Consider the following 13,703-nt stretch of genomic DNA (forward strand, 5'->3'; position numbering starts at 1 on the left):
AAGATTTTTTCAGTTTGATACAGTAGTTCCTGAGATTAGCGCGTTCAAACAAATAAACAAACAAACAAACTCTTCAGCTTTATATAATAGTATAGATAACACAGTGAATTAAACTGCACTCACTCGAGAGTTTGAGAGAGTGTGTGTGTATGTGAGTGTATGTGAGTGTATGTGAGTGTATATGAGTGTATGTGAGTGTATATGAGTGTATGTGTATCTATACTATTATATAAAGCTGAAGAGTTTGTTTGTTTGTTTGTTTGTTTGAACGCGCTAATCTCAGGAACTACCGGTCCAAACTGAAAAATTCTTTTTGCGTTGGATAGCCCTATGTTCGTGGAGTGCTATAGGCTATATATCATCACGCTATACCCAATAGGAGCGGAGCAGTAATGCCTAATCTCAGGAACTACCGGTCCGAACTGAAAAAAATCTTTTTGCGTTGGATAGCCCTTTGTTCGTGGAGTGCTATAGGCTATATATCATCACGCTATACCCAATAGGAGCGGAGCAGTAATGGCTAATCTCAGGAACTACCGGTCCAAACTGAAAAATTATTTTTGCGTTGGATAGCCCTTTGTTCGTAGAGTGCTATAGGCTATATATCATCACGCTATACCTAATAGGAGCGGAGCAGTAATGGCTAATCTCAGGAACTACCGATTCGAACTGAAAAAATCTTTTTGTGTTGAATAGCCCTTTGTTTGTAGAGTGCTCTAAGTTATATATCATCACGCTATGACCAATAGGAGCGGAGCAGTAATGGCTAATCTCAGAAACTAGGAGTTTGAACTGAATAATTCTTTTTGTGTTGGATAGCCCTTTGTTCCTGGAATGCTATAGGCTATATATATCATCACGCTATGCCCAATAGGAGCGGAGCAGTAATCGCTAATCTCAGGAACTACCGGTTCGAACTGAAAAAATATTTTTGTGTTGGATAGCCCTTTAATTCCTGGAGTGCTATAGGTTATATATCGTCACGCTATGACCAATAGGAGCGGAGCAGTAATGAAACATGATGCAAAAACGGGGACAATTTATTAGTTTTGAGAGCTTCTGTTGCGTGCGCTGCGTAAACGGTTAAAGTTATGCAACAATAATGTATGACGGGATTGTTCCTCTTAAAAGTTCTACAAAAATATATCATAAAACAAAGTCCCCCGCTGCATCGGTCTGCCCGAACGTGTTAAATTCAAAAACTACCCAACGTATTAGGATAAAATTTGGCATGGAGACAGTTTGAGACCCTGGAAAGAACATAGGCTCCCGGGAAAATATATAGCGTGACTTTTATAACGGAAAACTTTAGCCCGAAAAACTTTATAACGCGGGCGGAGCCGCGGGCAAAAGCTAGTGTTATTATATTATTAAATGCCATTTCGGCTTGAGAGTTACATTTCCGTCGTCTAAATTCTTAGACTTAAATTTCACATAACTGGCTAATTTATGATGTAAACTGAACCCTACCCCGTTGTGACTAGGTGCCTATTCGTGAACGTGCCGGAGCAGCGCACGCAAATATTCACGGACATCCTGGAGACGCTGAAGGCGACGCTGAGCCCGCACTCGGAGCACTACCGCACCGCCATCGTCACGCTCGGGCACATCGCGCACAACCTGCCCGACAACTTCCCCGTTCACATCAAGAATATCGTCTCTAGGAAGGTAAGTCACCAGCGCCACTGCTGATCCTGGCTTACAGGAGTTGCAGTGGTGGGTGTGAGGGCGGGAAAGTCTCTGATTCTGCGTTGTGCAGTCGCTCTTAAATATTTTATGTAGTCAGACAGGGTGGACAAAACATCGAAATAAAAACGACGCTTGAAAGGCAATCATATCTATGCGACAAATATACTGAAAATGAATTGTTTAAATATATTGAATCGCCATTTTTTTCTGCGTCATTTGATCTAGGTTTTGTAGGTCTAGGACAATTTTAATAACATGAGACTATATCTTTATAAAATAAAGAGTTTAATTGTTATGAATTTTCATATTAAAATCGAATATTTAAAGCACTCTACTCAAAAATTTACTGATTGGCGCTTAGATATTATTGCCTTTCAAGCGTCGAAAAAATATCTTAATTATATTATTTAAGAATGCTCGTATTTACTAATGGTTATGGGTACATAAGCACTGTCCCTGTATAAGTAAGTGTCGTTGTGGTGCAGATAGTGAAGGAGCTGCTGGTGCGCGAGGGCGGCAGCGCGTGCTCGGCGCCGGCGGGCGCGTGGTGCGCCGAGGCGGAGCTGCCCGAGGAGACGCGCTGCAAGCTGGAGGGGCTGAAGTGCATGGCGCGCTGGCTGCTCGGCCTCAAGCGCGACGAGCTCTCCGCGCAGAAGACCTTCCGCATGCTCAACGCCTTCATCGTGCACAAGGGCGACCTGCTGCAGGTACACACACACACATACACACACACACAGCCTACACCTTGACGCGCTGCAAGCTGGAGGGGCTGAAGTGCATGGCGCGCTGGCTGCTCGGCCTCAAGCGCGACGAGCTCTCCGCGCAGAAGACCTTCCGCATGCTCAACGCCTTCATCGTGCACAAGGGCGACCTGCTGCAGGTACACACACACACATACACACACACACAGCCTACACCTTGACGCGCTGCAAGCTGGAGGGGCTGAAGTGCATGGCGCGCTGGCTGCTCGGCCTCAAGCGCGACGAGCTCTCCGCGCAGAAGACCTTCCGCATGCTCAACGCCTTCATCGTGCACAAGGGCGACCTGCTGCAGGTACACACACACACATACACACACACACAGCCTACACCTTGACGCGCTGCAAGCTGGAGGGGCTGAAGTGCATGGCGCGCTGGCTGCTCGGCCTCAAGCGCGACGAGCTCTCCGCGCAGAAGACCTTCCGCATGCTCAACGCCTTCATCGTGCACAAGGGCGACCTGCTGCAGGTACACACACACACATACACACACACACACAGCCTACACCTTGACGCGCTGCAAGCTGGAGGGCTGAAGTGCATGGCGCGCTGGCTGCTCGGCCTCAAGCGCGACGAGCTCTCCGCGCAGAAGACCTTCCGCATGCTCAACGCCTTCATCGTGCACAAGGGCGACCTGCTGCAGGTACACACACACACATACACACACACACAGCCTACACCTTGACGCGCTGCAAGCTGGAGGGGCTGAAGTGCATGGCGCGCTGGCTGCTCGGCCTCAAGCGCGACGAGCTCTCCGCGCAGAAGACCTTCCGCATGCTCAACGCCTTCATCGTGCACAAGGGCGACCTGCTGCAGGTACACACACACACATACACACACACACAGCCTACACCTTGACGCGCTGCAAGCTGGAGGGGCTGAAGTGCATGGCGCGCTGGCTGCTCGGCCTCAAGCGCGACGAGCTCTCCGCGCAGAAGACCTTCCGCATGCTCAACGCCTTCATCGTGCACAAGGGCGACCTGCTGCAGGTACACACACACACATACACACACACACAGCCTACACCTTGACGCGCTGCAAGCTGGAGGGGCTGAAGTGCATGGCGCGCTGGCTGCTCGGCCTCAAGCGCGACGAGCTCTCCGCGCAGAAGACCTTCCGCATGCTCAACGCCTTCATCGTGCACAAGGGCGACCTGCTGCAGGTACACACACACACACACACACACACACACACACACACACACACACACACAGCCTACACCTTGACGCGCTGCAAGCTGGAGGGGCTGAAGTGCATGGCGCGCTGGCTGCTCGGCCTCAAGCGCGACGAGCTCTCCGCGCAGAAGACCTTCCGCATGCTCAACGCCTTCATCGTGCACAAGGGCGACCTGCTGCAGGTACACACACACACACACACACACACACACACACACACACACACACACACACAGCCTACACCTTGACGCGCTGCAAGCTGGAGGGGCTGAAGTGCATGGCGCGCTGGCTGCTCGGCCTCAAGCGCGACGAGCTCTCCGCGCAGAAGACCTTCCGCATGCTCAACGCCTTCATCGTGCACAAGGGCGACCTGCTGCAGGTACACACACACACACACACACACACAGCCTACACCTTGACGCGCTGCAAGCTGGAGGGGCTGAAGTGCATGGCGCGCTGGCTGCTCGGCCTCAAGCGCGACGAGCTCTCCGCGCAGAAGACCTTCCGCATGCTCAACGCCTTCATCGTGCACAAGGGCGACCTGCTGCAGGTACACACACACACACACACACACACACACACACAGCCTACACCTTGACGCGCTGCAAGCTGGAGGGGCTGAAGTGCATGGCGCGCTGGCTGCTCGGCCTCAAGCGCGACGAGCTCTCCGCGCAGAAGACCTTCCGCATGCTCAACGCCTTCATCGTGCACAAGGGCGACCTGCTGCAGGTACACACACACACACACACACACACACACACACAGCCTACACCTTGACGCGCTGCAAGCTGGAGGGGCTGAAGTGCATGGCGCGCTGGCTGCTCGGCCTCAAGCGCGACGAGCTCTCCGCGCAGAAGACCTTCCGCATGCTCAACGCCTTCATCGTGCACAAGGGCGACCTGCTGCAGGTACACACACACACACACACACACACACACACACACACACAGCCTACACCTTGACGCGCTGCAAGCTGGAGGGGCTGAAGTGCATGACGCGCTGGCTGCTCGGCCTCAAGCGCGACGAGCTCTCCGCGCAGAAGACCTTCCGCATGCTCAACGCCTTCATCGTGCACAAGGGCGACCTGCTGCAGGTACACACACACACACACACACACACACACACAGCCTACACCTTGACGCGCTGCAAGCTGGAGGGGCTGAAGTGCATGGCGCGCTGGCTGCTCGGCCTCAAGCGCGACGAGCTCTCCGCGCAGAAGACCTTCCGCATGCTCAACGCCTTCATCGTGCACAAGGGCGACCTGCTGCAGGTACACACACACACATACACACACACACAGCCTACACCTTGACGCGCTGCAAGCTGGAGGGGCTGAAGTGCATGGCGCGCTGGCTGCTCGGCCTCAAGCGCGACGAGCTCTCCGCGCAGAAGACCTTCCGCATGCTCAACGCCTTCATCGTGCACAAGGGCGACCTGCTGCAGGTACACACACACACATACACACACACACACAGCCTACACCTTGACGCGCTGCAAGCTGGAGGGGCTGAAGTGCATGGCGCGCTGGCTGCTCGGCCTCAAGCGCGACGAGCTCTCCGCGCAGAAGACCTTCCGCATGCTCAACGCCTTCATCGTGCACAAGGGCGACCTGCTGCAGGTACACACACACACATACACACACACACAGCCTACACCTTGACGCGCTGCAAGCTGGAGGGGCTGAAGTGCATGGCGCGCTGGCTGCTCGGCCTCAAGCGCGACGAGCTCTCCGCGCAGAAGACCTTCCGCATGCTCAACGCCTTCATCGTGCACAAGGGCGACCTGCTGCAGGTACACACACACACATACACACACACACAGCCTACACCTTGACGCGCTGCAAGCTGGAGGGGCTGAAGTGCATGGCGCGCTGGCTGCTCGGCCTCAAGCGCGACGAGCTCTCCGCGCAGAAGACCTTCCGCATGCTCAACGCCTTCATCGTGCACAAGGGCGACCTGCTGCAGGTACACACACACACATACACACACACACAGCCTACACCTTGACGCGCTGCAAGCTGGAGGGGCTGAAGTGCATGGCGCGCTGGCTGCTCGGCCTCAAGCGCGACGAGCTCTCCGCGCAGAAGACCTTCCGCATGCTCAACGCCTTCATCGTGCACAAGGGCGACCTGCTGCAGGTACACACACACACACACACACACACACACACACACACACACACACACACAGCCTACACCTTGACGCGCTGCAAGCTGGAGGGGCTGAAGTGCATGGCGCGCTGGCTGCTCGGCCTCAAGCGCGACGAGCTCTCCGCGCAGAAGACCTTCCGCATGCTCAACGCCTTCATCGTGCACAAGGGCGACCTGCTGCAGGTACACACACACACACACACACACACACACACACACACACACACACACACAGCCTACACCTTGACGCGCTGCAAGCTGGAGGGGCTGAAGTGCATGGCGCGCTGGCTGCTCGGCCTCAAGCGCGACGAGCTCTCCGCGCAGAAGACCTTCCGCATGCTCAACGCCTTCATCGTGCACAAGGGCGACCTGCTGCAGGTACACACACACACACACACACACACAGCCTACACCTTGACGCGCTGCAAGCTGGAGGGGCTGAAGTGCATGGCGCGCTGGCTGCTCGGCCTCAAGCGCGACGAGCTCTCCGCGCAGAAGACCTTCCGCATGCTCAACGCCTTCATCGTGCACAAGGGCGACCTGCTGCAGGTACACACACACACACACACACACACACACACACAGCCTACACCTTGACGCGCTGCAAGCTGGAGGGGCTGAAGTGCATGGCGCGCTGGCTGCTCGGCCTCAAGCGCGACGAGCTCTCCGCGCAGAAGACCTTCCGCATGCTCAACGCCTTCATCGTGCACAAGGGCGACCTGCTGCAGGTACACACACACACACACACACACACACACACACACACAGCCTACACCTTGACGCGCTGCAAGCTGGAGGGGCTGAAGTGCATGGCGCGCTGGCTGCTCGGCCTCAAGCGCGACGAGCTCTCCGCGCAGAAGACCTTCCGCATGCTCAACGCCTTCATCGTGCACAAGGGCGACCTGCTGCAGGTACACACACACACACACACACACACACACACACACACAGCCTACACCTTGACGCGCTGCAAGCTGGAGGGGCTGAAGTGCATGACGCGCTGGCTGCTCGGCCTCAAGCGCGACGAGCTCTCCGCGCAGAAGACCTTCCGCATGCTCAACGCCTTCATCGTGCACAAGGGCGACCTGCTGCAGGTACACACACACACACACACACACACACACACACAGCCTACACCTTGACGCGCTGCAAGCTGGAGGGGCTGAAGTGCATGGCGCGCTGGCTGCTCGGCCTCAAGCGCGACGAGCTCTCCGCGCAGAAGACCTTCCGCATGCTCAACGCCTTCATCGTGCACAAGGGCGACCTGCTGCAGGTACACACACACACACACACACACAGCCTACACCTTGACGCGCTGCAAGCTGGAGGGGCTGAAGTGCATGGCGCGCTGGCTGCTCGGCCTCAAGCGCGACGAGCTCTCCGCGCAGAAGACCTTCCGCATGCTCAACGCCTTCATCGTGCACAAGGGCGACCTGCTGCAGGTACACGCACACACGCACACACACACACACAGCCTACACCTAGACGCGCTGCAAGCTGGAGGGGCTGAAGTGCATGTACAAAAAATCACGATTTATATCTTACTTTTAATGAAATAAAGTTAAATTCACAAACATCTCATTTTTGACTCCGTATCACGCGAAGGTTAATATCGTCTTTTTCGATTACCAGCAAAACCGTCTGTCGAAAGCGGAGATGGCGCACTTACGGCTCGCGGCGGGCGCCGCCATGCTCAAGATCTGCGAACAGAAGGGCGTCGGCGACCAGTTCACCGCAGAGCAGTTCTACAACCTCTCGCATCTCATGATCGTGAGTCATATCATTACTTCACCTTACTATACCTCATTTTGTAACATGAAGCTACGATTGTTAGACTGGCAAGGGCCGGCTTATAGACTCGTACAAACACACTGGACTTTTGGGTGAGCGCTTTATTCGCTCGCAACCCTTGATAATTAAGCGACTTGAGGGGAATACATTAACGGGTTATGAACTTCGCTTCAGTACGGTCACTGGGAGAGGATGAGATATTAAAGATTATGAATAGCACATTTCATCTACGAAGACGGGGCTATCATGTTTTGAGCTGGGGTGATGTGGGTTGTCGCGGCGGGGTAAGGGGACTGAACCAAGCCTCAGTCTCAACGCTGTGCATCATAGTGTGCGTGTGCACTCATGCTGTTCACGCACACTAAGGGATTAGGGAAAGGAGCGGGGCGCATCTTCGTGGATGAAATTATCTATATAAGTCAATTAAATTGACTAAAGCTGGCACGTTAACACGAATACAATTATACAGTATGTTGCAAAATGATTCATATTATTATAATTATTGAATATGTAAATGCAAAAAAACATCATACTCTATTTTTTGACTGTTGACTCGTGAACATTGCATTGCCATCACGATTTTTAGTTTATTCACATACACAACACACACGCACCGTGCGTATGTGTTGTACGTGCTAGCTTTAGATACGATTATCTATCGATATCGATTATGTATTATAGGGCAATCCCTATAATACATGCGAAATTAAGTGTAAATTGAAATTGTTTGTAAAAGGTAAACCCAGAAACTGCCATTCCATTTGAATAAATACAGACCACTTTTTACGGAAAAGTTGGACCTTTATTTTGGAATTGGTCTCGAGCCACAAGCAAAAGCTAATAATGAGGTATAACTGCCAAAATAAACAAAAATATTTGTAGTTTTCGATGTTCTTCATATTCATTTTAATTTCACCAATTTATTTGTGCTACAGGACGATGTGCCGCAAGTGAGAGAAGCTTTCGCGGCGAAACTACACAAAGGACTTTCGAAGGTAAGTTAGCGGACCTGTTTTCTAAAAGTTTTAGTTCCTATAATAAAACTGGGGTCTATGTACAGCAGACGTGACCCGGTGTGATTTAATTCAAACGAAACTTTTTAAATGATGGTTCATATTTGAAAAAAATATGGTTCTAGCGTCATCAGATGCTGAAGTGTACTAATTTTTTCGTGTTCCACAGGGCATCCCCAATAAATGCCTGCCCCTGGACTTCATGGGCATGTACGCGCTGGCGGGCCGCGAGCCGGAGCGCCGCATCCGCGCCCTCGTGCGACAGTACATGCTCGCAGACGTCGTGCGGCGCCGCGAGTACGTGCGCAACATCACCGTCGGCACCAAAGGTACAACGGCGATCGGTATACGATAACACTATTAGTATAGAACTTGGTAATGGAATCGCAGTTCTCCGTACACAGAATTGACATTCAAACATGTTACACTTTCAAGCAATAAATATTTGAACGCACGCACTCACACACCTACTAAAATACACGCACATGCACACGTACACGCACACGCACACGTACACGCACACGCATACGCACACGCACACGCACACACCTAATTTAATTAAAGTTACACACACGTAGATTTTATAACGTGGAATAGAATAGAAACCTTACTACATAGAGTGAGGATGTACAGTAGTGGTGGTGTTGCAGTGGAGCGCGCGGTGTCGCAGCTGCCGCACATCCTGCCGGACTACATGCTGGTGTTCGCGGTGCCGATCCTCACGCACGACCCCGCCTTCACGGCATACGACAATGTGGCGCAGTTGAAGGTAAATCCAGCATCTTCTAACTCCTTGCTCTGGGTGTGGTAGCCTGGGGTTCACCGCCAGAGACCACCCAGAAGATTGGCAAATTATTTAATTCAATGAATTCAATTTAAAGATATTGACATTTCATCAATTATATTATGTTGTATAATTTTATTTTTAGTGATTCGAGGTTTTTACTGTTTAATTTTTAATTTAAAATACATAATTATTCCTATATTTTTATTATTTTGTTCGCATAATCGATAACATCGATAACTTATACATCAGTGGTAAGGATTTTTCTATTACTGCAGTTGCACATAAATTGTACCCTCAAAAAATACGGAACTTTGTAGATGTGATTTGAATGACAGCTGTCCTAGTCTAAGCTAAATTTTATAAAGTACTAAGGGCCCGGCAGACGATGCTAGGAATCACAGACCGCATTTTGTGTAAACTAAATTATATGATTCAATCTGGAACTAACTAAACCCTCACAGAGTGTTTATTGACGTCGGTTAGGCGATATCGAATATTAGCGTATACAAACAAATAATTTTATCAAAAAATATCACCTAAATTGCCAACTTTTCTAGTCCTTTCCATATTTATTTTTAAATTATTCTTTTTCAACTTGGTCTGATATTAAAAACAGATAAAAAGGAATCAAGCAAGCCGTTCGAACCGTTCTCAAGTATTGGCCTTACGTATATGTGTCAACAAATTTTATTTATGTAGATGTGTTATGACACTTGTGTGGCCACCGCCTGTATATAGTGTATGTTTGTTACCCAGGTGGTGAAGAACTGCCTATGGTTCGTCCTGGAGCCGCTGATCACACGCAACGACTTCTACTGCTACGGATTCTACAAGAGCCTCGTGGAACGCATGAAGCTGCACAAGGACGCCTTAAATGAAACAGACGACGCTGTCAACTATGTACGTATTGTACAATCAATTTTAACCGACTTAAAGAAAGGAGGAAGTTTGAGGTGTTTTTTTTTATATCTGTTATCTGGAGAGCTCAGTTATTTATTAATCCACTTGGAAATTCTTTTTTTATTTGCAGAAATATACATCCAGATTGGTTTCATAGACTTTATTTTGCACAAAAATTTGAATCTTATTTTTCCAACGTTATTACGCCATAAGGGGCATTCCACGTGAAGCGGGCACGAAAAAAAACTCGATGTCTCAGATTTTCGTAATATTTGATTATGTTATTCCTGTATATGTCCTCGATCCAGATACAAAATATTATTAAAGTATAAAGCCTGGTTAGCGAGTAAAAGGCCTTTGAAGTTTTGACTGGCCGGCTTATATACGCCACTTCGAATCCAATTATCAAGTTTTTAAATGTTACAATAAAATAAATAAAGCAATGAAATAAATACTTCATTTAATGAGCTTTTTTATTGTATTTTTGCAAATTGAAAAATGATTTTTTTTCTTTGAAAAAGATGTGTTTGAAAGTTTCAAACTTGAATTTCACAAAGTTGGCATATTTATAATTTTTTTTTTTTTCTAAAAATAGCTACTATTGTATAGATAATCCCTGCGAAGTTTCATAATGGGCTGAGAAGTAGTTTAGGAGCTAGACCGATTACAGTGCCGAAGCGCGGCGGTCGCCAGAAAGAGCGAAGTAGTAAAAACTTTCAATTAAACTAAATACTTTCGATTAGAGTATTTTATCATGTTTTGCATCGCTCTAAGGATTCAATTACATCTGATTATAATATAAAAAAAATATATTTATATTACTGACGGTGCACAACAACATTTTAAAAAGATTTAATTGTATTAACTTGTTATATTTCAAACAGGATTTTGGTAAAGATGCAGAATTTCATTTTCGTGCCACTTCACATGGCAGAAGGGCAATTTGACGGTCTCGGTGGTAAACTAAAACGCCTGGAGACACAGGCTAGTTTACATAACGCATCAAACAAAGCCATCACGATACCCGACCGCTTATACATATAGGCTACAACATCAATGCCACAAACTCATATTTATTATTACTACTACTATTTATTATTATTATTCATATATATTTTAATGTTTCAAACTTGTATTTAACAAAGTTGGCATATTTATATAATAACTTTTTTCTACTAAAATAGCCAATACTGTATATAGATCATCCTTGCCAAGTTTCAAATGTTGTTGTGCACCGTCAGTAATATAAATATATTTTTTTATATTATAATCAGATGTAATTGAATCGTTAGAGCGATGCAAAATATGATAAAATACTCTAATCGAAAGTATTTAGTTTAATTGAAAGTTTTTACTACTTCGCTCTTTCTGGCGACCGCCGCGCTTCGGCACTGTAATCGGTCTAGCTCCTAAACTACTTCTCAGCCCATTATGAAACTTCGCAGAGATTATCTATACAATAGTAGCTATTTTTAGAAAAAAAATAAAAAAATTATAAATATGCCAACTTTGTGAAATTCAAGTTTGAAACTTTCAAACACATTTTTTTCAAAGAATAAAAACATTTTTCAATTTCCAAAAATACAATAAAAAAGCTCATTAAATGAAGTATTTATTTCATAGCTTTATTTATTTTATTGTAACATTTAAAAATTTGATAGTTGGATTCGAAGTGGCGTATACCAGCCGGCCAGTCAAAACTTAAAAGTCCTTTAACTGGCTTACCAGGCTTTATACTTTAATAATATGTTGTATCTGGATCGAGGAAATATACAGGTATAACATAATCAAATATTACGAAAATTTGAGACATCGAGTTTTTTTTCGTGCCCGCTTCACGTGGAAATGCCCTATAATTTTTTTTTTCTTAATTTTAAACATACTGTAAAAAAATACTTTGTAATAGCATTAAATAATTAGTATTTTATTTGGTTAGATTTAGCATACTAATATGTGGTGTGTGTGCAGAAACTGTGGGCGGTGTGCGACCTGGCGATGTCGGTGATCTGGGCGCGCTCCACGTCGTTCGAGCTGCGCGACTTCCCGTCCGACGCGCGCATCCCCACCATGTACTTCTCGCCGCAGCCCGACTACTTCGCCAACACGCGCGTCTTCCTGCCGCCGGAGCTGCAGGTACGGAACTTTACCATACGTTACGTGGAAGTTAAACACCATTCAGTGTTTTTTTGGGAGACTAGAGCTTTATGTTTTATTTTCTGCGAGCACGGCAAAGTAGACCTTACTGCATCTGATGGTCAGTGGAGTGGAGTCCAATAGAATGTCGACTGACGGGAGATGATTACCCCTCGGCAGTCGACACGATTATGCCGGCCTGTATGAACCGGATATACACAGGCTGATCCCGGAGCGGTACACTTACTTGGGCCAATATGACGGGTTTTAACATCTTGTGTACGGTGATCGCTATCCAAGCGGATATAAAATATATCCTACTTCTAGCAGGAATAAGCAGTACATAACAGGTGTAAAAATTTCATCCGAACATACATACTAAATTTAAAAAAGAAATACTATGTCATATACCATTCTTTCAGCAACACAAGTGAATAAATACCCCACACACCTCACACCCACTAGCGCTTTTTATTTCAGAAAAGGTAAACAGAACAAACAAACATTTTCCGCTATGATGTGATAGGGGCCGAGCCTATCGCTCTATCCGGCACAAATTCCAGACTCCGGGCCGATACTGAGAAGAAAAACTATGTCCAACCCGGAATTGAATCCGACATCTCACTATTTGTACCTTAATACAACTACGCAACCAAATACAAACTTAATATGACAATAAAACGGTAAAGCATGAATAATTTGTCCACAGTTCCAGCCCAAACGACAATTGGCGGCCGACGCGAACGCACGCGGCAAGAAACGTCCGCGACCCATCACCGAGCGGGAGAACACCAACGATGTAGAGGTAATAACTGCTCACACCACCGCTTGTAGCGTCGTGTTGCTAGATGTGTGCGGGCGGATCAATCTAGACCTCACCACGATCGTGATACAGTTCATTTTTGTACAACTCGTCCTAACTAGTCCAGATGTTTTTTTTTTATTACTTTTTTTTATGTCATATTTTTTTATTGTCTTGGCAATCCTTAATAAATAACATAAAAAAAAAAATATGTTAATTATGGATCAGACATCAGGATCAAATTTTGTGCTCTGAAAGTTATTACCAATTGGTAATAAGTTGTCTATTTTGAAATGTGCGTGTGTGTGTGATATAAATGAAAAAGTCTTCATTAACGCTCTCCTTTACATGTCGTCACTCCTCCTTCTGTGTGCGTGCCCCTCACTTTGAAAAGAAGATTTATATAAATTTCATCTTGATCAATACATATCGAGATAGGTTAAACATTTTATGGATGTTTGAAAAATGGCGCAACGAATACATGAATTGCTTATATATTTTGTTGTG

At 47.4% G+C, this 13,703-nt stretch overlaps 1 protein-coding gene across 2 annotated transcripts in view; it reads left to right on the forward strand.

Annotated features, from left to right (window-relative positions):
* Positions 1-13,703, forward strand: part of LOC115453267 (sister chromatid cohesion protein PDS5 homolog B) — a 59,770-nt gene that overhangs the window by 41,065 nt on the left and 5,002 nt on the right. For both annotated transcript variants that reach the window (XM_037441828.1, XM_037441825.1), the window contains exons 10-18: positions 1,485-1,668; positions 2,175-2,396; positions 7,403-7,540; positions 8,497-8,556; positions 8,744-8,903; positions 9,225-9,343; positions 10,118-10,261; positions 12,230-12,394; positions 13,104-13,199. In XM_037441828.1, the coding sequence (XP_037297725.1) occupies positions 1,485-1,668; positions 2,175-2,396; positions 7,403-7,540; positions 8,497-8,556; positions 8,744-8,903; positions 9,225-9,343; positions 10,118-10,261; positions 12,230-12,394; positions 13,104-13,199 (1,288 nt within the window). The remainder of the gene's footprint in view (positions 1-1,484; positions 1,669-2,174; positions 2,397-7,402; positions 7,541-8,496; positions 8,557-8,743; positions 8,904-9,224; positions 9,344-10,117; positions 10,262-12,229; positions 12,395-13,103; positions 13,200-13,703) is intronic.

Source organism: Manduca sexta, chromosome 4 (genome assembly GCF_014839805.1).
Source record: "Manduca sexta isolate Smith_Timp_Sample1 chromosome 4, JHU_Msex_v1.0, whole genome shotgun sequence".
In the NCBI taxonomy this organism is placed as follows: domain Eukaryota; kingdom Metazoa; phylum Arthropoda; class Insecta; order Lepidoptera; family Sphingidae; genus Manduca; species Manduca sexta.